At 46.8% G+C, this 23,264-nt stretch overlaps 1 protein-coding gene across 4 annotated transcripts in view; it reads right to left on the reverse strand.

Annotated features, from left to right (window-relative positions):
• B4GALNT2 (beta-1,4-N-acetyl-galactosaminyltransferase 2 (SID blood group)) overlaps window positions 1–23,264 on the reverse strand; it is a 45,160-nt gene that overhangs the window by 10,432 nt on the left and 11,464 nt on the right. For 3 of the 4 annotated variants that reach the window (XM_054459040.2, XM_054459038.2, XM_054459037.2), the window contains exons 3-9: window positions 22,960–23,097; window positions 13,522–13,628; window positions 9,825–9,862; window positions 7,206–7,386; window positions 5,776–5,862; window positions 2,138–2,325; window positions 163–303 (exon numbers count right to left, since the gene is read on the reverse strand). In XM_054459040.2, the coding sequence (XP_054315015.1) occupies window positions 163–303; window positions 2,138–2,325; window positions 5,776–5,862; window positions 7,206–7,386; window positions 9,825–9,862; window positions 13,522–13,628; window positions 22,960–23,097 (880 nt within the window). The remainder of the gene's footprint in view (window positions 1–162; window positions 304–2,137; window positions 2,326–5,775; window positions 5,863–7,205; window positions 7,387–9,824; window positions 9,863–13,521; window positions 13,629–22,959; window positions 23,098–23,264) is intronic. The other variant, XM_054459039.2, reaches the window with a different exon arrangement.

Below are 23,264 nucleotides of genomic sequence, written 5' to 3' on the forward strand. Positions count from 1 at the left end.
ACTCTCCACCTAGGTTGCACTGGCCTGTTCACCTCCTGCACCAGCCCCTCTCCCTCCCCTCCCTCCCCCTCCTCTTCTCTTATGTATTTCTTCCTGCTCTCTTCTCCCCTGTTCTCCATCTCTACAGATTGCAGCTGGGTGAAACTGGCAACTGTCCCTTACCACGTCCAGTTCCGTTTTCTCCAGGACATCCACCAGCACCTCAATCTTGGTCTCCTCATTGAAGAGAAAATCATCGTCCACCCAGAGAACGTATTTGGTGGTGACCTGGGATATGGCCAGGTTCCTACCGGCAAACCAACCCTGTAGATGAAATGAGGTTAAAGGAGTGGTTGCCCATACTACATATTAGAATCACCTGGGGAGCTTTCTAAATTCCCAACAGCCAGGCTGCATGCACTCCAGACAAATTCCGTTAGAATTGGTGCGAGCGAATCCAATGTGCAGCCAAGGCCGAGAACCACAGGGTTGAAGGAAGTCCATGTCTCAGAGAAAGTCTGGAAGGGACAGTGACTACACGGATCAAAGACTGAGACAAAGAAAGGCTAGAAAGTCATTCCTTGGCTCTGTGGCCTATATAAATTGGCTGAAGTCCCTTTTCACCTGACAGTTTCTATGGCTCTCCTTTTGTCTCCTGTAAGATGTCAAGTTTGAAGGACATCTAGTAGGTATAATATTTATTTCCTCCTTTGTCCTTGGAGGAAGGAAGGGGGAGAGAGAGAGAGGAAGAAAATGAGAGAGGGAGAGAGTAGCAAGGGGGGAGAGAGGTGTGGGGAGAGAGAGAGGAAGGGTGGGAAGAAGAGAGGGAGAGAGAAAGAGAGAGTGGGGAGGAAAAGAGAGAAGGAGGGTGGGAAGAAGAGAGGGAGAGGGAGAGAGAGAGAGTGGGGAGGGAGAGAGACGGTAGGGGGAGAGAGGGAGGGTGGGAAGAAGAGAGGGAGAAAGAAAGAGAGAGTGGGGAGGGAGAGAGGTGGGGGGAGAGAGAGAGGTGGGGAGAGAGAGGGAGGGTGGGAAGAAGAGAGAAAGAGAGAGTGGGGAAGAAGAGAGGTAGGGGAGAGAGGGAGGGTGGGAAGAAGAGAGGGAGAAGGAGAGAGAAAGAGAGAGTGGGGAGGGAGAGAGAGTCAAGGAGAAAGAGGGAGAGAGAGAAGGAGGAGAGAGAGACCAAGACCCTAGCTCTGGTAGAATCATGGAGATGACAGATTTCTCTACGTCAGGAGTCTTTGGGATGTCAGAGACCTCAAGTCACTTATAAGGACCCCAATCGATTTCCACATCAGAAATGAGGAAAAATGGGAGCAGGGTACAGTGGCTCACGCCTGTAATCCCAGCATTTTGGGAAGCCTAGATGGAAGGATCTCTTGAGCCCAGGAGTTCGAGACCAACCCGGCCAACACAGTGAGACCCCATCTCTACAAAAAATTTAAAAAATTAGCCTGGCATCATGGTGCATGCCTGTAGTCCCAGCTACTAGGGAGGCAGAGGTGAGAGAATCACTTGAGCCTTTAAGGTTGAGGCTGCCATGATCACTGTGATTGCACCAGTGCACTCCAGCCTAGGTGACAGAGCAAGACTCCATCTCAAAAAAAATGAAAAATAAAAAAATAGAAATGAGAGGCTGGGTGTGGTGGCTCACATCTGTAATCCCAGCACTTTGGGAGGCCAACACAGGTGGATCACCTAAGGTCAAGAGTTTGAGACCAACCTGCCCAACACGGTGAAACCCCGCCTCTACTAAAAATACAAAAAATAGCCAGGTGTAGTGGTGCATGCTGGTAGTCCCACGTACTCGGGAGGCTGAGGCAGGAGAATCACTTGAACCCAGGAGGTGGAGGTTGCAGTGAGCTGAGATCATGCCACTGCACTCCAGCCTGAGCGACAGAGCAAGACTCCATCTCAAAAAAAAAAAAAAAAAAAATGAGGAAAGGTGGAATAACCACCTCATGAATGCAGAGAAGTGAGGGTGACCAATTTCTCTGTGAATCAGCAGTGGGACTCAGAGAACAGCCCTCACCCACTCCCACTCCTGGACTCTGCTTTCTTGGGAAGACCCTTGAAGAAGCAGCCCCATCCAGGGTAGAACCTGACCCTGGGGCCCTCTTGTCCTGGAATGCAGGTGCCACCCAATCTGAGAGGGACATACCTTCCCAAAGGGCATAGTGTAATACTCCACGTGATTGTCTTTAATTTCCAGGGGCTTCTTGCTGTCGTCAGCCACTATCACAGTCAAGTCTGGGTAATACTCTCGAATACTCCGGAGCATGATCATGAGCTTGTGGGGGCGGAGGAAAGTCTTAGTAGCAATGGTAACCAGGTTTCTGAGCTTCCTCTCTGGGCGGAAAACAGTGGGTGTCAGAGCTCTGTCCTGTAGGAAGCTTCACTGTCTTTCCTGCTTTGATTTGATGGCTTCTTTCTGCCATAACCTGTCAGTGTCTGTGGGTCTCATGCTTCTTGTACTCAGGAGGTGCTTAATAAGAGTTTGTTAGTTGCATTAGAAAATAAAGACATTTACAACATACCCAATTTGTTGCATTTCCTGGTTCTGTTGGCTCCACTATGTCATTTCCCAACTGTCTGTCTGAATGCTTCATTTTACACCTCCTGCCTGTTAGCACTTTGCTTATGTCCTGCTTTCTTTCTTCTTTTTTTTTTTTTTTTTGAGACAGAGTTTCGCCTCTGTTGCCCAGGCTGGAGTGCAATGGTGCAATCTCGGCTCACTGCAACCTCCACCTCCCAGGTTCAGGTGATTCTCCTGCCTCAGCCTCCCAAGTAGCTGGGATTATAGGCATGCGCCACCACACTCAGCTAATTTTTGTATTTTTAGTAGAGATAGGGTTTCACTATGTTGGCCAGGCTGGTCTCAAACTCCTGACCTCAGGTGATCCGCCTGCCTCGGCCTCCTAAAGTGCTGGGATTACAGGCATGAGCCACTGCTCCTGGCCTTCATCTTAATATTAAGAGTCGAAATGCATAGAGCTTTGCCCATCTAAGGGTTCAATATGGAGGGTCATGAAGCCCAGGAAGAGGAGGAAACATCTACAAATCTTGAGACTTGCTTCTACCATCATCTGCAACTCCTAGAGAAAAGCTTACCTGATCTCTATCCTCAGGAAGACATGGTTAGAAATCGGTTTACTTGGAGATCGCAAGGCCTGGACCGAATTTTCCATCTTAAGGCATGTGATGTATAAGAGACTGGAGAGGGGGCAGCTTTCCTATGGAAAAGACCCCATGATGCCACAACTGGAGCTGCAGATGTGTTTGGGATTCAGCCACTAAACGGAGAACTGGCATCTGACTATGCAGTTGCCATGTCTGCATGGCATGGGGCCAGCTGGAGTTAATGCATGCTGGAAGCCACAACCCTACCTGTTTGTGGGTGAGTGCACAGAGCCACTTTCCCAGAATGACAAAAATCAGAAGTGGTTTGGACAGAAATTGTTCCAGAACCCTCCCCCTGTGCCACCCTCTTGCCTTTTTTTTTTTTTCTTTTTTTTTTTCTTTTTTGAGACAGTTTCTGGCTCTGTCACCCAGACTGGAGTGCAATGACATGATCTCGGCTCACTGCAACCTCCGCCTCCCAGGTTCAAGCGATTCTCCTGCCTCAGCCTCCCAAGTAGCAGGGACTACAGACGTGCACCACCATGCCTAATTTTGGATTTTTTGGATTTTTAGTAGAGATGGGTTTTCACCATGTTGGCCAGGCTGATCTTGAACTCCTGACCTCAAGTGATCTGCTCACCTCGGCCTCCCAAAGTGCTGGGATTACAGGTGTGAGCCACTGCGCCCAGCCCATTCTGTTTTTTTGTCATTGCAAACAGCCCTGCAATCTAACAAATGCCATTTCACACAGATTTAAATATCTGTAGGATAATTTCTAGAAGTGGAATTGCTGGCCTAAAGGATATACACATTTAAAATGTTGATAGGAACTGCCAAATTGCCTCCTGAGAGATGCCAATTTACATTCCTAACTGCAGTTGATACGCTGTTTTTCCAGCCCTGTCCAAAACCTTTTGATGTGAAAGTAGTTTTCATATGCACTTTTCTCAGTGTGAGAGTGGGCATATATTTTAATGGCTAAAAGTGTTACTGAATTTAATTTTTTCTGAACTGTGCATTTTTCCATTATTGGGTGTTCTTTTCTTATTGAGTCATAGATGCTCTTAAGTAAAATTAGACCTTTGTCTTTAATGTGAATTGAAGATTTTTTTCCCAATTTGTCCTTTGTTATTTGACTTTACTTATTAAAATTTGCTAATTTTATTAGCCGGGCATGGTGGCGGGCACCTGTAGTCCCAGCTACTTGGGAGGCTGATGCAGGAGAATGATGTGAGCCCAGGAGGCGGAGCTTGCAGTGAGCGGAGATTGTGCCACAGCACTCCAGCCTGGGCAACACAGCGAGACTCTGTCTCAAAAAGAAAAAAAATTTGCTAATTTTAATATATAAAATTTTATATATTTTATATTTTTAATTTTTTCTTTATGGTCTCTGAGTTTTGTGTCATGCCTTATACCCTAAGATTGTTTTTTTAAACTACAAGTTTTTTTGTTTTTGTGACAGAGTCTTGCCCTGTCACTCAGGCTGGAGTGCAGTGGCAGGATCTCGGCTCACTATAACCTCTGTCTCCAGGGTTCAAATGATACTCTTGCCTCAGCCTCCCCAGTAGCTGGGATTACAGGCACATGCCACCATACCCAGCTAATTTTTAAAAACTACAAGTTTTTTTTTTTTCTAGTACTTTAAAACGTATTTAGATATCTGATCAATTTGAATTTATCTTGGTATGAACTGTGGCATAGATTCAACTTTTACTTCTAATTTAAAAGTTATTTTTCAATTGTTAATTTTTTTTGAGACAGGGTCTTGCTGTGTTGCACAGGCTGGAGTATAGTGGTGATCATGGCTCATTGCAGCTTCGACCTCCCAGGCTCAAGCGATCCTCCCATCTCCGCCTCCTGAGTAGCTGAGATTAGAGGTGTGAGCTGGATTACAGGTGCAGGCCATCACACTTGGATTCAACTTTTTATCTTTCATATAGCTACACCATTTATCTCACGTGATTTTTTGAAAAGCCAATTTTTAATTTGTTCATTTGTCCTCCTTTAATTTGACAAGCTGTCTCTCTCTTTTTTTTTTTTTTTTTCGAGACAGAGTCTTGCTCTGTTGCCCAGGCTGGAGTGCAGTGGTGCAATCTCGGCTCACTGAAACCTCCACCTCCTGGGTTCAAGTGATTCTCCTGCCTCAGCCTCCAGAGTAGCAGGGATTACAGGCGCCCGCCACCACGCCCAGCTAATTTGTATATTTTTAGTAGAGATGGGGTTTCACCATATTGGCTAGACTAGTCTTGAACTCCTGACCTCAGGTGATCTGCCCACCTAGGCCTCCCAAAGTGTTGAGATTACAGGCATGAGCCACTGGGCCCCGCCAGACAAGCTGTCTTTATCACATAGTGAAATTCCAACATGTATTGGGTTTATATCAGGATTTCCAATTTGATTCAATACCACTCTTTTTATTATTATTACTTACTAAAATGTTATAATTTTCTAGCTTTTTTCCCCAAAATTAGCACACAACCACACAATAAGTTAAATATAATTAAGCAATTTTAGGGGATTGTGTCTTAGAGTTTTTTTCCTCCAAACGAAGCTTGTCAGGGAGCATATCAGAGCTGTCATTTTGATCAATTCTCCTCCATCTCAGAGATGATCCCTTCTGAATTTCACCAATAGCTTCACAGGGTTGCCACCACGGAGCCCCAAGGACAAGCGCCTTACCTGGTCCAGGGTCGTATAGCTTGGGCATGACAGGATGGCGGATAGTAACTGGAAACTTGGCCACTGAGGACCTGGACTCCAGACTCACTGGAGGGAGAAATAAGATCATGACACAGGCAGTATCATGTCTGGATCAAACTCCATGCCACCCCAGGAAGCCACCATGACAGGCGAGTACAGGTTTGGCCGGGAGAGTCCTGGCTGGGATGAGATCAAGGACCCCATAGAGTCTCTGGCATTCAGGCTCACACCTTGCTGTGTCCCTGGGGCAACGTGCCGAATGACTCCTAAGTTCACATTTCTTCCCCTGTGAGAATGTGGTAGGGTGGAGTGGGCTTGAAACCAGAGGATCTGGGCTAAGTTTGACTTCAGCATTTACTATCTGATTTTTTTTCTCTGTCTGCAAAACCAGGATAACAATACCCACCCTATTTTACCTCACAGGGTAATCTTATGAAGAGGAATGTTTGAAAATCTGAAGGTAGGGAAAACTATCTCTTTAGCCAGTGGCCATGAATATCATCTGTAACCGTGTTACATTTTTTTCTGTTGATGTCCTGGGAGTGCATCCTGTGTATCTGGTCAAAAGAGAAAAGGGTGCTTTTAACTCATCCAGAAAGAAACTCAAGCTGCCCTGAGAGTGGCAGAGATTGTTCTCCCTAGAATTTCTTGGTGGGAGGGAAGGAGGGGAGAGACAAAGCCACTGCCCTTGGAATGGGGAGTTCTTCCAGTTCTTTCCTATTAGTGCCCAAGACAAGATGCTGAGGCACAGGCTGGCTCCCTCCTCTACTGCAGTGGAAATCTTCAGCTTTGAGAGCTGCAGAGGACTGGGAGCAGAACTGGATGGTTCTCACCAGGTGTAACGCGCACAGCATGATTTGTTCTCTCCTCGAGTGGCTCTATGGGGTTAATGGCAATGTGGGGATAGTACTGGGTACAGTAATTATGAAGTTATGTGTCTGGGGTTAGAAAGAGGAAAGAGGGAAGGAATCTTAAAAGCAGGCAAGAAGGCCGGACGCAGTAGCTCACGACAGTAATCCCAGCACTTTGGGAGGCTGAGGCAGGTGGATCACGAGGTCAGGAGTTCAAGACCAGCCTGGCCAAGATGGTGAAACCCTGTCTCTATTCAAAATACAAAAATTAGCCAGGCATGGTGGCAGGCGCCTGTAATCCCAGCTACTTGGGAGGTTGAGGCAGGAGAATCACTTGAACCTGGGAGGTGGAGGTTGCAGTGAGCTGAGATCACAGAACTGCACTCCAGCCTGGGTGATAGAGTGAGACTCCGTCTCAAAAAACAAAACAAAACAAACAAACAAATAAACACAAAACACAAAAAACAGGAAGGCTTCCTGAAGGAGGAAGACTTTGAGAGGGCCCAGATGTATCTTCTGGATCCCTAAGCATTTTGCACCCCAAGGACAGGCTCTCACCTATGTCCACCTTCTGGTGCTGGTACCCCGTGCTGGTGTATGTCACGTGCTGAAGAATGAACTTCAACAGCTTCCGGTCACTGGTAGAAATGGTCAGCTGCTTCTGGCCTCTGCCCTGCACCACACTGTCTGGGACATCAGCAAAGGTGTTCAGTGTCCCCAGAGAAGCTGTCAGGTTGACCTACGGTGGGTGAGGTAGAATGATGCTCAATGCAGGGATTGGAAAATATCTCTCTGGAAAGGTACACACATACCCAGGCCGGGAGCCAGGGCAGAGCACATAAGGGTGAGGGGGAAGCACCAGGATGCCCTTGACAGTGTAGGGCTGGCTCTGCAGGGAGGCACTGTGCTAGTGCCCCTGCCCCTAACCCCCCAAGTCCTAGGGCCCCAAGGATGAAAGGACCCATTTCTGGAAACATTCCCATCTCTCAGCTTGCAGGGTTCCGTTCTTCTTGGCTTCTTATTCCACCCACAGCCTTTTTTGACCTCTCTTTGACAACTCCTCCTCTTCCTCTCTCTCTATATCTCCAAATGGAGTTTTTCAGACCTTGGTCTGGATTCTTTTTTTTTTTTTTTTTTTTTTTGAGATGGAGTCTTGCTTTGTCACCCAGGCTGGAGTGCAGTGCATGATCTCAGCTCACTGCAACCTCCACCTCCCAGGTTGAAGCAATTCTCCTGCCTCAGCCTCCCAAGTAGCTGGGATTACAGGCATGAGCCACCACACCTGGCTAATTTGTTTTTGTATTTTTAGTAGAGATGGGCTTTCGCCATGTTTACCAGGCTGGTCTCAAACTCCAATCCTAAACTCTTTTCCCTTCTTACTCCACACCTTCCTGCTAGATTTCATCTGTTCCCATGGTTTAAAACCCGTTCTTTTGCAGATGGGGTCACATTGTAGTAGGACTTAGCTCACCTTTCTGAGATCCAACTGCTGGGACCTTTCACAAGCAACTCAAACTTGTTGTCTTCAGAATGGAACTACTGATTTTCCTCTATAAACCTGTTTCCTCCCACCCTCACCTCCGTTCCCTCTGCCTTGTGGATGGCACCTCCATCCACTTAGTTGTTCCAGGCCCCAAGGGAAGTCCTCCTTGCTCTACCCTTTTCTGCACACAGACAGCCCATCTGGCGGCAAGTCCTCTCAGCTCTGCCTCCAAAATGCAGCTAGAACTGGCTTACTCCTCTCCACTCCATTGCTATCCCCACAGCCACTCTCTTCTCTTGCCTTCTGTGAGTCATCACAGTTATCTATTAAAGGAAATTGAACAGTGTCACTCCCGACAGTGTTGATACTAGTCAGTCAACAGACACTTTCTAAAAACCGAGTTACAGGCGCTGGGAAAACAACAGTAAATGCCTTCATGAAGCTTGTATTCCAGTGTGGAAGAGAGATGATAAGCATGGAACTACGTGCAGCAGGGAATTCAGATCCAGAGCAGGACTATGAAGAAGACAATATAGCCAGGCATGATGGCTCACGCCTGTAATCCCAGTGCTTTGGGAGACCGAGGTGGGAGGATCATTTGAGCGCAGGAGTTCAAAACCAGCCTGGGCAACATGGCGAGACCACATCTCTACTAAAAATAAAAAATAAGTAACCAGGGGCCAGGCACAGTGGCTCATGCCTATAATCCCAGCATTTTGGGAGGTCAAGATGGATCACTTAAGGTCAGGAGTTCGAGACCAGCCTGGCCAACATGGTGAAACCCTGTCTCTACTAAAAATACAAAAAATTAGCTGGGTGTTGTGGTGCATGCCTGTAGTCCCAGCTACTTGGGAGGCTGAGGCAGGAGAATGGATTGAATTCGGGAGGTGGAGGTTGCAGTGAGCAGAGATCGCATCACTGCACTCCAGGCTAGGTGACAGAGTGAGACTCCATCTCAAAAAAAAAAAAAATTAACCAGGTTTGTTGGTGCGTGCTTGTAGTCCCAGCTACTCACAGGCTGATGCGGGAGGATTGCTTGAGCCCAGGAAGTCAAGCCTGCAGTGAGCCATGATTGCACCACTGCACTCCAGACTGGGTGACAGAGTGAGACCCTGTCTCAAAAAAAGAAGACAACATAGAGAAACAAGAACTCAGCAGTGACAGGTGGTGGAGGCCTTGCCGATCTGCTCACTCATCACCCATTCCAACCTCTGACCAACATGTAAAGGTGGAAAAACTGAAACCACACTTCCCAGACTCCTCTTGGTGAGGGTTCTGGGCACAATTTGCATCCCACTGGTCAGATATAGCACCATAAGACCTTGATGTGGAGCTGCGTAAAGTGGGGAAAGGAAGGCAGGGCACAAGCACCGTCTGTCCTGCCAGCCCTAACCCTGACAGAGGCCACACAGTGCCGGAGCCCATGGCTGTAGTGGCCGCTTCCTCTTGCACCAGAAGCAGCAGCAGCCAGTGGGTCCCATTCTTCAGTGTAGTCTGGGAAGTCCTCTCTGGAACTCCAGCCACTCCCAAGGCTAGAAGTCACGTTTTCTACACACCCTTCCATCCCCTCCCTCCTTGGGCTCATGTCTGACCTCGAATCTGGACAGGGGCTCCATCAAAGGCTGAGAGCAGCCACAGTTGAAGGAATGAGGACACGACACCAAGTGCAAAGAGGGGCTGGGAGGAGGACTCACCTCATAGACGGGGGCATCGGGTCCTTCAAACTGGAGGCCTGGAGGACACAGGGAAAAGGAAAAAAAGCTGCTCGTGAGAGACACCGCAGCTCCCCGCTGCTCTCGCCAAACTCGTGGACTCCTGCACATCCTTGAGAGCTCCTTCAAGTGTCACCTCCCACCCAGAGTGTTTGCTGACACGTGCACCTCTCCCCAGGGCTCTGTTAAGTGGTGTTTCGTGGTCTTTCTCAAACCCCAACGGTTCTAAAACCTCTGATGCCCGTCCTCAGCTTTGGAGGCTATGAATTAATTCAGTTCCTTCTGGGAATCTCTGTTACTGAAGGGGAGGAAGCAATGGATGAATAATGAATCATCTTGTATAAGGCACCTGGAGTAGCCAAACCCATACAGACAGCAGAACGGTGGTTGCCAGGGGCCAGGGAGAGGGACAGTGGGGAATTCAGTTAGATGGGTACAGAGTTTCAGTTGGGGATGATGGAAAAGTTCTGGTGGTGACTGATGGTTGCACAACAACATGAATATACTTCATGTCACTGAAGTACACACTTTAAAATGGTTAAAATTGTTAATTTTGGCCAGGCGCAGTGGCTCAAGCCTGTAATCCCAGTGCTTTGGGAGGCCGAGGCGGGCGGATCACGAGGTCAGGAGATCGAGACCATCCTGGCTAACACGGTGAAACCTCGTCTCTACTAAAAACACACAAAAAAATTGGCCGGGCATGGTGGCGGGCGCCTGTAGTCCCGGCCTCTCAGGAGGCTGAGGCAGGAGAATGGCGTGAACCCAGGAGGCGGAGCTTGCAGTGAGCCGAGATCTCGACACTGCACTACAGCCTGGGCGAAGAGCAAGACTCCGTCTCAAAAACAAAAACAAAAACAAAAAAATTGTTAATTTTATGTTTAAATATTATATATTATAAATAATATAATACATATGTTTTTATATAATATTAATATAATATATATGTTTCTATATTATATATATATACTTTTTTTTGAGACAGAGTTTCACTCTGTTGCGCAGGCTGGAGTGCAGTGGCGCAATCTCAACTCTCTGTAACCTCTACCTCCCAAGTTCAAGTGATTCTCCTGCCTCAGCCTCCTGTGTAGCTGGGACTACAGGTGTGAGCCACCACACTTGACAAATTTTTGATTTTTAGTGGAGATGGGGTTTCACCATGTTGGCCAGGCTGGTTTCAAACTCCTGACCTCAAATGATCCACCAGCCTCAGCCTCCCAAAATGCTGGGATTACAGGTGTGAGCCACTGCATCAGGCCTTTTTTTTTTTTTTTTTTTTTTGAGACTGAGTCTCACTCTGTCCCCCAGGCTGGAGTACAGTGGTGCGATCTCAGCTCACTGCAAACTCTGCCTCCCAGGTTCAAGCAATTCTCCTGCCTCAGCCTCCCGAGTACTGGGACCACAGGCATGTACCACCACGCCTGGCTAATTTTTGTATTTTTAGTAGAGACAGGGTTTCACCATGTTGGCCAGGCTGGTTTCAAACTCCTGACCTCAAATGATCCATCCGCCTCAGCCTCCAAAGTGGTGGGATTACAGGCATGAGCCACTGCGCCCAGCCCATTATATATATTTTATCACAATAAGAAATGAATCATCCAAAATGAAAAACAGTTTTTAAGATGGCTATTCAAGAACACTAGTGCTTGACCCCAGATACATTTACTTTAGAATGTATCTCTGTTCTCATAGTAGGACTAATTCAAATTTGAATTCAAATACATCCTCTCTATGTGGACTTTGATAACTTACTAAACTCTCACCTCTGCTTCCCCGTCCCCTTTGTCCCCTGTCTGGGACCTTGCCCTTCCTTCTGTGTGGGGCTTGCCATCTGTTGATGTCCCGCATCCCCCTCTGTCTCGGGCACTCATTCTCATCTCACCTGTTTGAGGTGGGGTTTGTGAAATTCAGGTATCTGTCATGCTCCTCAGTGCTGGACCTGGAGAGAGCTCGGCTGGGTCCATGAGATATGTCAGATCCCCAGGTGTCACCGCACCCAGACCTTACTTGGAGGTCTTTTCTGGGGCTTGCAGGTTTCAGGGGGCTGTTTGCCTCAAGATATCAAGAGCCCACAAGCAGAAGAAGACTTCACTGGACAGACCCACAGAATCCAACATCTCTGCACTGGGAGGGGACATCTGTGCCTGCAGGCTCATCCTTCTGGTCCTTCTGATAATATTCCACTTTACTCTGATGAGGAATGTGATGCTGAACTTGAGTGGTGTGTAAAAATCCATCATGGAGGGCAGTTTTAACCAACTTAAATATTCTTTTCACAATGCACTCCCAGCCAGGCTCAGTGGCTCATGCCTGTAATCCTAGCACTTTGGGAGGCCATCGCAGGTGGATCACCTGAGGTCAAGAGTTCGAGACCAGTTTGGCCAACATGGTGAAACCCCATCTCTACTAAAAATACAAAAATTAGTCAGGTGTGGTGGTGGGCACTTGTAATCCCAACTACTTGGGAGGCTGAGGCAGGAGAATGGCTTGAACCCAGGAGAAGGAGGTTGCAGTGAGCCGAGATCATGCCATTGCACTCCAACCTGGATGACAGAGCAAGACTCCGTCTCAAAAAAAAAAAAAAAAAGCACTCCTTACAGAGTGGCTCATGTTTTGCCTGCTCCCATGATGCTGGAGGACATTGAAAAGCCAATTATGTCCTAAGATTCTTTGAGGCACACAGATTTCTGTCCTCTCCTGTGTTATCTTGGAGCCCCAGGAGGTCATAGCTACTAAAGGAGATTCCCAGTTGTGGATACAATAAGGCTAACATGAAATGAAATCACATCAAGCCAGGCGCGGTGGCTCATGCCTGTAATCCCAGCAGTTTGGGAGGCCGAGGTGAGCAGATCACTTGAGGTCAGGAATTTGAGACTAGCCTGGCCAACATGGTGAAAACCCGTCTCTACTAAAAATACAAAAAATTAGCCAGGCATGGTGGCAGACGCCTGTGATCTCAGTTACTTGGGAAGCTGAGGCAGGAGGATCGTTTGAACCTGGGAGGTGGAGGTTGCAGTGACCCGAGATCATGCTACTGCACGCTAGCCTGAGAGATGGAGCAAGACTCCGTCCCCCCAGAAAAAAAAAAAAAAATCACATCAAGCTTCTTGCCTTGTGCTGAGTACAGAGCAGGTACCAATGAATGCCAGCTCCATACATTTCTTTTTTTTTTTTGAGACAGAATCTCACTTTGTCACCCAGGCTGAAGTGCAGTGGCACAATCTCTGCTCACTGCAGCCTCAACCTCCCAGGTTCAAGCAACCCTTCTGCTTCAACCCCACAAGTAGTTGGGACTACAGGTGCCCACCGCCACATCCAGCTAATTTTTCTATTTTTTGTAGAGACAGGGTTTTGCCATATTGCCCAGGCTGGTCTCAAACTCCTGAGCTCAAGCAGTCCACCCACCTCAGCCTCCCAAAGTGCTGGGATTATAGGCAGGCGCGAGCACAGCACCTGGCCCCTTTTATGTTGTTGTTTTTTTAAGAGACAGCGGGGTCTCACTCTGTCACCCAGGCTGGAGTGTATTGGCAAGATGATAGCTCACTGCAGCCTTGAACTCCTGCCTTGGCCTCCCAAAGTGCTGGAATTACAGGCATGAGCCACTGCACCCGACCTCTCCCTCCTTTTGCCTTAGAAAAGTGAGAATGTTGTCTGGGGTCTCTCGGGATGTGGATGTACTTACCCGGGATGGGAACTGTGTGCAGGGGCATCACCTCCACTCCGTGGACTGGGTACCCAAAGGGGAGGTTGGGCTGGGCCAGCAGGGGCAGTGGGCGGGGCAGCCCTTCTCTGCAGGAAGGAGAACAGAAACGTCAGCAGCTGCCCTGATGCTGGTCCCTGGTTCGTTCTAAGTGGTGCCTGTGCACAGAGCCTTGCCCTAACAACGTGGAGAAATCAAAATTGGGTTGTCCCTGTCTCCCTCCATTCTCATCACCCAGGCTGGAGTGCAATGGTGCGATCTCGGCTCACTGCAAGCTCCACCTCCCAGGCTCAAGCGATTCTCCTGCCTCAGCCTACCTAGTAGCTGGGATTATAGGAGTGCGCCACCACGCCCGGCTAATTTTGTTGTATTTTTAGTAGAGACAGGGTTTCACCATGTTAGCCAGGCTGGTCTTGAACTCCTGACCTCAAGTGATCCACCTGCCTTGGCCTCCCAAAGTGCTGGGATTACAGACGTGAGCCACCGCACCCAGCTGCATTTTTGTTTTTGGGACAGGGTTTCACTTTGTCGCCCAGGCTGGAGTACAGTGGCACAATCACGGCTCGCAGCAGTCTTGACCTCCCTGGCTCAGGCAGTCCTCCCATCTCAGCCTTTTCATAGTTGGGACTACAGGTACATGCCACCAAGCCCAGCTACTTTTAAAAATTTTTTTGTAGAGATAGGGTCTCACTATGTTGCCCAGGCTGGTCTCCAACCGCTGGGCTCAAGCAATCCTCCTGCCTCAGCCGTCAGAGAAGCCAGGACTATAGGAGAGATCCACAATGCCTGGCTAACAAAGCGTATTTTTTTAAAAAAAACCATGACCAGCGTAGAAGAAGAAAATTATCAGACGGTAGGGGCCCACCCAGCTGCAGCAGCTAAACACCAAAGTCACATCTGAATTTCATGGGAACCAGGATAAAAGCTATTGACAACCATTACATGGTCCTTACTATCCAAAGGAAGAAGTAGACCAATTCCTGAAGGGAGGCGGAACTTCTCCTACCACTGAAATAATAAATAAACTAAATCACAAGAAAGTGTATATGGGAGTAATTGTTGTCACAATATTTTTAGAGGAAACAGAGTAACTATTTTTATGGGTTTTTTGGTTGTTGATAACTTTTTTTTTTGAGACACAGTCTTGCTAGGTTGCCAGGCTGGAGTTCAGTGGTGCGACCTCGGCTCACTACAACCTCTGCCTCCTGGGTTCAAGTGATTCTCCTGCCTCAGCCTCCCTAGTAGCTGGGCCTACAAGCACACACCACTATGCCCGGCTAATTTTTGTATTTTTAGTAGAGATGGGGTTTCACCATGTTGGCCAGGATAGTCTTGATCTCTTGATCTTATGATCTGCATGCCTTGGCCTCCCAAAGTGCTGGGATTACAAACATGAGCCACCATACCCGGCCAATAACAATCTTTAGTCAAAAGCAAGCACATAGCACCATCCAGCAAGATTAGTTTTTTGAGGAACTAAGGTAAAATAGTTGAAATGTTAGCCTTCGGGACCCAGTTTAACCAGGAGGTCATTTAATTACCTTGAAAAAAAATCTTAGACCATCATAGTGAATACTTATGGGAATATGAAAAAGGCAAAATTTTTAAATGGTAAAGAACATAAACAGGTAATTAACAGAAGAGGAAATACAAATGGCAATGAACATATGAAACACACTCAGCTTCAATCAGGGAAATGTGAATTTAAAAAAACATGGAATACCTTTTTCATTAAAGTTTGAAAATTTGATGATAGCAAATGTTAGTTAGGTGTATGTAAGGTGCGACACTTACCCACTCTTGAAAGTATGAATCCACACAAGCCCTTTTGAGGGAAATTTGGCAATATCTATCAAAAATAAAAAAGGCATACCCTGGGATCTAGCAAGTAAGATGCTAGGTGAAAGGAGAAATGCTTGCATGTGTAAGCAATAAGACAAGCATAAGAATGTCCATTTCAGCATCGTTTGAAATGAACATCCTTATACATGTATTTTTCTTTTTTCTGAGACGAAGTCTCACTCACTCTGTCACCCAGGCAAGAGTGCAGTGGTGCAATCTCGGCTCACTGCAGACTACACCTCCCAGGTTCAAGCAATTTTCCTGCCTCAGCCTCCTGAGTAGCTGGGATTACAGGCACACACCACCATGCCCAGCTAATTTTTGTATTTTTTTTGTAGAGATGGGGTTTCACCATGTTGGCCAGGCTGGTATTGAACTCCTGGCCTCAAGTGATCCGCCCACCTCAGCCTCCCAAAGCGTTGGGATTACAGGTGTGAGCCACCACGCCTGGCCCTTATACATGTCTTAATGAAAAAGGAAATAATGTAAATATAATGTAATATTATTGTAAATAATGTAAATGTAAAAATGAAGGTTTTTCAACAATCTAAATACCTTTCAATAGGGAAATGGCTTAGTAAAATGCAACATATTCATATTCATAGCTATACTGCAATTAAGAGAGATGAACTAGATATACACATAGCTCTTAAAAAAACATTTCATACTCCTTTCCAGTTCTGGCCCTGGACCCTGCAGCCGCCAAGATGTTGATGCCTAAGAAGAACGGGAATGCATTTATCAACTCCTTTTTTTTTTTTTTTTTTTGAGACAAGGTCTCGCTCTGTCGCCAGACTGGAATGCAGTGGCACGATCTCGGCTTGAACCTCCACCACCCAGGTTCAAGCGATTCTCCTGCCTCAGCCTCCCAAGTAGCTGGGACTACAAGCACGTGCCACCACACCCAGCTAATTTTTGTATTTTTAGTAGACACAGGGTTTTTCCATGTTGGCCAGGATGGTCTTGATCTCTTGACCTCGTGATCCGCCTGCCTCGGCCTCCCAAAGTGCCGGGATTACAGGTGTGAGCCACCGCGCCCTTCATGACAAGAAGGTGCCCAACCTTCATGTCATGAAGGTCATGCAGTCTCTCAAGTCCCGAGGCTTTGCGCAGGAACAGTTTGCCTGGAGACATTTCTGCGGGTACCTTACCAACAAGGGTATCCAGTATCTCCATGATGACCTCCATCTGCCCCCCAGGATTGTCCTTGCCACCTTATGCCACAGCTGTCCAGAGTCTGGCAGGTCTCTGCCTAAAGGTCCGGAGGGTGAGCCACCTGCAAGACCCACAGGTGGGGAAGCCGACAGCCTGCTGCCAACAAGAGAGCTGAGGCTGAGGCTGAGGCTGAGGCTGCGTCAACAACCAAATTCCAGTAAGAGGCAGATTTGGTCGTGGATGTGGTCAGCCACCTCAGTAAAATTGGAGAGGACTTCTGTTTTGTTTTTATTTTTTTTTTTTTTGAGACAGGGTCTCACTCTGTCCCCCAGGCTGGAGTGCAGTGGCATGATCTTGGCTCACTGCCACCGCCACCTCCCAGGTTCAAGTGATTCTCCTGCCTCAGCCTCCTGAGTAGCTGGGATTACAGACACCCACCATCATGCTCGGCTAATTTTTGTATTTTTAGTAGAGACAAGGTTTCACCATGTTGGCCAGGCTGGGCTTCTGACCTCAGGGGATCTGCCTGCCTCAGCCTCCCAAAGTGCTAGGATTACTGCCATGAGCCACCGCACCCAGCCAGAGGATTATTTTGCATTGAATAAATTCATAATCTGAAATATATATATATATAATTGAATGAAAAAAACAAATTTCAGAGTGATTTGTTTTTATGGTACCAAGTACACTAAAATACACAAAAAACCAAGTATATGTTTATATGGATACACACACACACACACACATATATATAACATACGTGTATATAACAGTATTTAAAAATAGTGTGGAATAATACACACCAAATTCATAATGGCAGACTCCTTATCTAGGTTTACAAGGGAACCTATCATTTAAGAAAGGGATGAGAATAGCAGTGGTAATGGTCAGGAGAGTGGGTTAAAATGGACTTTTTCTGGCCAGGCACAGTAGTTCACGCCTGTATTCCCAGCACTTTGGGAGGCTGAGACGGGTGGATTGCTTGAGCTCAGGAGTTTGAGACAAGCCTGGGCAACATGGCAAAACCCCATATCTACAAAAAAACACAAAAATTAGCCAGGCATGGTAGCATGCACCTGTAGTCCCAGCTATTTGGGAGCCTGAGGTGGGAGGATCCCTTGAGCCCAGAAGGTGGAGGTTGCAGTGGGCCGAGATTGCACCACTGCACTCCAGCCTGGGCAGCAGAGCCAGACCTTGTCTCAAAGAAAAAAAAAAGGAAGAAAAAAAAAGAATAAAGAAAAAGAAAACAAGAAAAGAAAAGAAAAAAATTAACTTTTTCTTAGAAGAGGATTGCACATGCTGCTTTTTAATGGAAGTATAATATATAGCACTAACACACAGGATCAGATTGACCAATCAGCCTCAACTGAGTCAGAGATGTCATCCAGTATCAAGCTCTACTTGTAATTTCAAGGATACAGACAAGAGGCACAGACATCCTCTTAATTAGTCATCCTGTATGGATCCCCAGGTTATTCCTTCCACATCAGTCATGCATTCTCTGGAGGATAACAGATGTGGTCTCCAAATGCAATTTTGTCAGATTACCTTACCCAACATGTAACGAAGAATGTAAATTATGAAACATCTCCTGTATATACTCCAGAGATTTATATAGCTTATGTGACATTGACCAGGGAGCAAATGATTCTGGGTTATTTATCATATGTAATTTCATTAGCTGAAGACATCCTGCAAGAGCAGTGCCAACCTTCAGGGAATCCCTAATCTAAGGAAGGAGAGAGAGTACAGCCTTAGAAGTACCAGTCTAAGGGAGGAGACATAGCCCTTGTAAGCATGAACCTTCCAGTCTGATGGAGGACTGTTCAGCTCTCATAGAGCCCTTGGACTGATGGGAAAACTACAGTCTCACCTTAAGGAGCCCTCAATCAGACAGGAATGTTTAGACACATGGCTTAGCTAGAATTTGGGAATCCCTACAGAGCAGTCAGCAGTGGAAATTAAGAAAAGACAGTGTTGGGCCAGGCATGGTGGCTCACGCCTGTAATCCCAGCACTTTGGGAGGCCAAGGTGGGTGGATCACTTGAGGCTAGGAGTTCAAAACCAGCCTTGGCAACATGGGGAAACCCCGTCTCTATAAAAAATACAAAAATTAGCAGGGCGTGGTGGCGTGAACCTGTAATCCCAACTACTCGGGTGGCTAAGCCAGAATTGCCTGAGCCTGGGAGGTGGAGGTTGCAGTCAGCTGAGATCGTGCCATTGCACTCCAGCCTGGGCAACAAGAACAAAACTCCATCTTGAAAAAAAAGAAGAAGAAGAAGTGCGGCAATGGGTTCATGCTCATGGAATTCACTGGTCTTACCATGTTCCCCATCATCCTGAAGCAGCTGGATTGATAGAACGGTGGAATGGCCTTTTGAAGTCACAATTATATGCCAACTAGGTGACAATACTTTGCAGTGCTGAGGCAAAGTTCTCCAGAAGGCCATGTATGCTCTGAATCAGTGTCCAATATATGGTACTGATTCTCCCACGGCCAGGATTCACGGGTCCAGGAATCAAAGTGGGGAAGTAGCACTACTCACCATCACCCCTAGTGATCCACTAGCAAAATTTTTGCTTCCTGTTCCCGCGACATTATGTTCTGCTGACCTAGAGGTCTTAGTTCCAGAGGGAGGAACGCTGCCACCAGGATACACAACAACGATTCCATTAAAGTGGAAGTTAATATTGCCACCTGGACACTTTGGACTCCTCCTACCTTTATGTCAACAGGCTAAGAAGGAAGTTACTGTGTTAGCTGGGGTGATTGACCTGGGCTATCAAGATAAAATCAGTCTACTACTCTACAATGGAGGTAAGGAAGAGTGCACATGGAATACAGGAGACCCATTAGGGTGTCTCTTAGTATTACCATGCCCTGTGATTAAGGTCAATGGGAAACTACAATAGCCCAATCCAGGCAGGACTACAAATGACCCAGACCCTTCAGGAATGAAGGTTTGGGTCACTCCACCAGGAAAAAAAAACATTACCTGCTGAGGTGCTTGCTGAAGGCAAGGGGAATACAGAATGGGTAGTAAAAGAAGATAATCATCAATACCAGCTATGACCATGTGACCAGCTGCAGAAATGAGGACTGTAATTGTCATGAGTATTTCCTCCTTCTTTTGTTAAAAAAAGTTTGTGCATATACACACTTGTACTAAGAAAATATCTTCATTTTATTTCCTTTTCCTTTATCATGTGACATAAGATTTATTGACTTCATATCAGCATCTAAGTATTGTTAACTTTATGTAATAGTATTTGGGTTGGGGATTGGTGCGTTTCTGGTTGTACAAAAGATAGTTGTATTATGTTAGGCGTAATTATGACCTTATTATTATCTTTATTTTAAGATTATGTATGATCTCAGGAGATATGTATGGGTTCAAGTTGACAAGGGGTGAACTTGTGCTGGTTAATACTAAATGTTAACTCGATTGGATTGAAGGATGCAATATTGATCCAGGGTGTGTCTGTGAGGGTGTTGCCGAAGGAGATTGATATTTGAGTCAGTGGGCTGGGGAAGGCAGACCAACCCTTAATTGGGTGGGCACCATCTAATCAGCCGCCATCGAATATAAAGCAGACAGAAAAACGTGAAGCGACGAGACGAGACGAGCCTCCCAGCCTACAGCTTCCTCCCGTGCTGGATGCTTCCTGCCCTGGAACGTCGGACTCCAACTTCTTCAGTTTTGGAACTTGGACTGGCTTTCTTTGCTCCTCAGCTTGCAGACAGCCTATTGTGGGACCTTGTGATCATGTAAGTTAATACTTAATAAATTCTCTCGCTCGCTTTCTCTCTCTCTCTCTCCTATTAGTTCAGTCCCTCTAAGAGAACCCTGACTAATACATGGGGTTTCACCATGTTGGTTAGGCTGGTCTCAAACTCCTGACCTCAGGTGATCTGCCTGTCTCGGCCCCCTAAAGTGCTGGTATTACAGGTGTGAGCCACCACACCCAACTGGAGCTAGGTATTATTAGCATCCCCATTTTACAGAGATTAAGCAGCTTGCCCAAGATCACCTAGCTGGCAGATAGAGGATGCAGGACCTGAATGCAGCCAGTCAGCTTCCTGCTGCAGCACTGTTAACTACCAAGACCAGTTGCTCCTCACATAGCTAGGTGCACCAGGGTTGAAATCCATGCCAGCATCACCTGTGTATTCCACTGGCTGTCCAGCTTTCAACACCTCCTGATAGAGATGGTGCCTCCATCTGTCTTCTGGGGAGCCTTCCACTTGCATGTAATTTGGAGGGTAGTGGCTACTATGGTTTGTGTTCCCCAAATTTCATGTGTTAGAAACTTAATTCCCAAATTCATATGTTGTTTGGAGGTAGGGGCCTTTAGGAAGTAATTAGGATAAGGTCATCAGGTAGGGACCCCATGATGGGACTGGTGGTTTTTGTTGCTGTTGTTGTTGTTGTTGTTTTGAGATGGAGTCTCACTCTGTCACCCAGACTGGAGTGAGTGCAGTGGTCTGATCTCAGCTCACTGCAACCTCCACCTCCCAGGTTCAAGCGAGTCTCCTGCCTCAGCCTCCTGAGTAGCTGGGACTACAGGCACTCACCACCACACCCTGGCTAATTTTTATATTTTTAGTAGAGATGGAGTTTTTCCATGTTGCCCAGGCTGGTCTCAAACTCCTGACCTCAGGTGGTTCACCTGTCTTGGCCTCCCAAAGTGCTGAAATTACAGGCGTGAGCCACCACGCCCAACCAAGGGACTGGTAGTTTTATAAGAAGAAGAGGAAGAGAGACCTCAGCTGATGCATGTGCTCTTGCCCTGTCAATATGTGATACCCTCCACCATGTTATGATGTAGCAAGAAGCCTTCACCAGATGCCAGCACCACGCTGTTAGACTTCTCAGCCTCCAGAATCGTAAGCTAAATAAACTTAGCTTTTCTTTGTAAGTTACCCAGTCTGTAGTATTCTGCTATAGCAACAGAAAACGGACTAAGACAGTGGCTAGCTTCAAAAGTCAAACCTGGAGGGGTCTGATGCACCCTTTCCCTTCCTTTTGATTAATGAGTTAGGCTCGGTTAATTTAGCACTAAGGCAGTAACCTGGGGACAGTTCATTGCAGAAGCAACAACAATATGGGGACCAGATGGCCCTGGAGCCTGACCAGTTCTTCAGTGCTCCGTTAGTTCTTATCTGATTTCCTAGCCTGGACATCCTACCACCTATGGATTTGGTAAGGCCCCAGCATCCTTCTAACAAATTCCCTTTTGATGTAAGCCAGCCAGAATCAAGTTCAGCCCTTTTCTTGGTTTTTTTGTTTGTTTGTCTGTTTTTTGTTGTTGTTGTTGTTTGTTTGTTTTTTCTTTTTTCTTTTTTTTAAGATGGAGTCTTGCTCTGTTGCTCAGGCTGGAGGGCAGTGGCACAATCTCAGCTCACTACAACCTCCACCTCCTGGGTTCAAGTGATTCTCCTGCCTCAGCCTCCCAAGTAGCTGGGATTACAAGCGTGCGCCACCACGCCTAGCTAATTTTTGTATTTTTAGTAGAGATGGGGTTTCACCATGTTGGCCAGGCTGGTCTCGAACTCCTGACCTCAAGTGATCCGCCCACCTCAGTCTCCCAAAGTATTGGGATTACAGGCGTGAGCCACCGCGCCCAGCCAAATTCTGCCTTTTTCAACCAACAATCCTGGTTGATACACCTAAGTGTTGACACCCCTTGTAATTTAAAACAAAGGGTTACACTCCTTGCATATAGCACAGGGTAGTATGCTCTCGACATATAAATGAATAAAATAGGGCACCTTGGTGATGACTACACTGCTATGATGGCCTGGGTGCATGGAGGATGTACCACCAGATGTTTCAAACTATCTCCATTCCTTTTGTTTTTTTTGTTTTTGTTTTTGTTTTTGTTTTTGCTTTTGCTTTTGTTGGAGGCAGAGTTTCCATCTGTTGCCCAAGCTGGAGTGCAGTGGTGTGATCCTGGCTCATTGCAGCTTCAACTTCCTGGGCTCAAGTGATCCTCTCACTTCAGCCTCCTGAGTAGCTGGGACTACAGGCATGTACCATCATGCCTGGCTAATTTTAAAAATTTTTTGTAGAGATGGGTGTCTCACTATATTGCCCAAACTGGTCTCAAACTCCTGGGCTCAAGCTATCCTCCCATCTTGACCTCCCAAAGTGCTAGAATTACAGACATGTGTCACCAACCCCAGCTTTTTGTTGTTGTTGTTGTTATGAAATGTTTTATACATACAAAGTTTTGTAAATCTTCATTTAAGGATGATTTCCTCGATTCCTTCTTTTTGTCTCATTCCTAATAGTTCCTCCCAGGGACCCTTGCAAGAGAGAGAATTCCTTCCTGCTTTTTCTCTTAAGATTCACACCCTCAGGACATAGGGAGAGCTTTTGTTCCATCTCAGAAACAAAGAGCCTTCATGACCTGCATTACCTCCTCTGAAAGTGTTCAAATTCAGCCTGTCTCCTCGCTTTCACCGCTGGGAGGTCGCTCTGGCCATAGGCATCCTGAAAGTTGTAACTTCCCTGCTCTTTGTTGGCTTCACATTTGCACTGATTTTTCGGGAACAGCCTGAAACAAGCGAGAGGACTGTAAACACGGATTGGGTGGGTAGGCTGGTGGGTGAGAGGAAACCGGAGTCCTAATCCAATGTGTAGTTTACCCTGAAAATCTTCTTTCCTACACCCAACTGTTCTGAGATGATGAGACCCTGGAATCCCCTGCACGGGCCCCTCACA

Source organism: Pongo pygmaeus, chromosome 19 (genome assembly GCF_028885625.2).
Source record: "Pongo pygmaeus isolate AG05252 chromosome 19, NHGRI_mPonPyg2-v2.0_pri, whole genome shotgun sequence".
Classification (NCBI taxonomy): domain Eukaryota; kingdom Metazoa; phylum Chordata; class Mammalia; order Primates; family Hominidae; genus Pongo; species Pongo pygmaeus.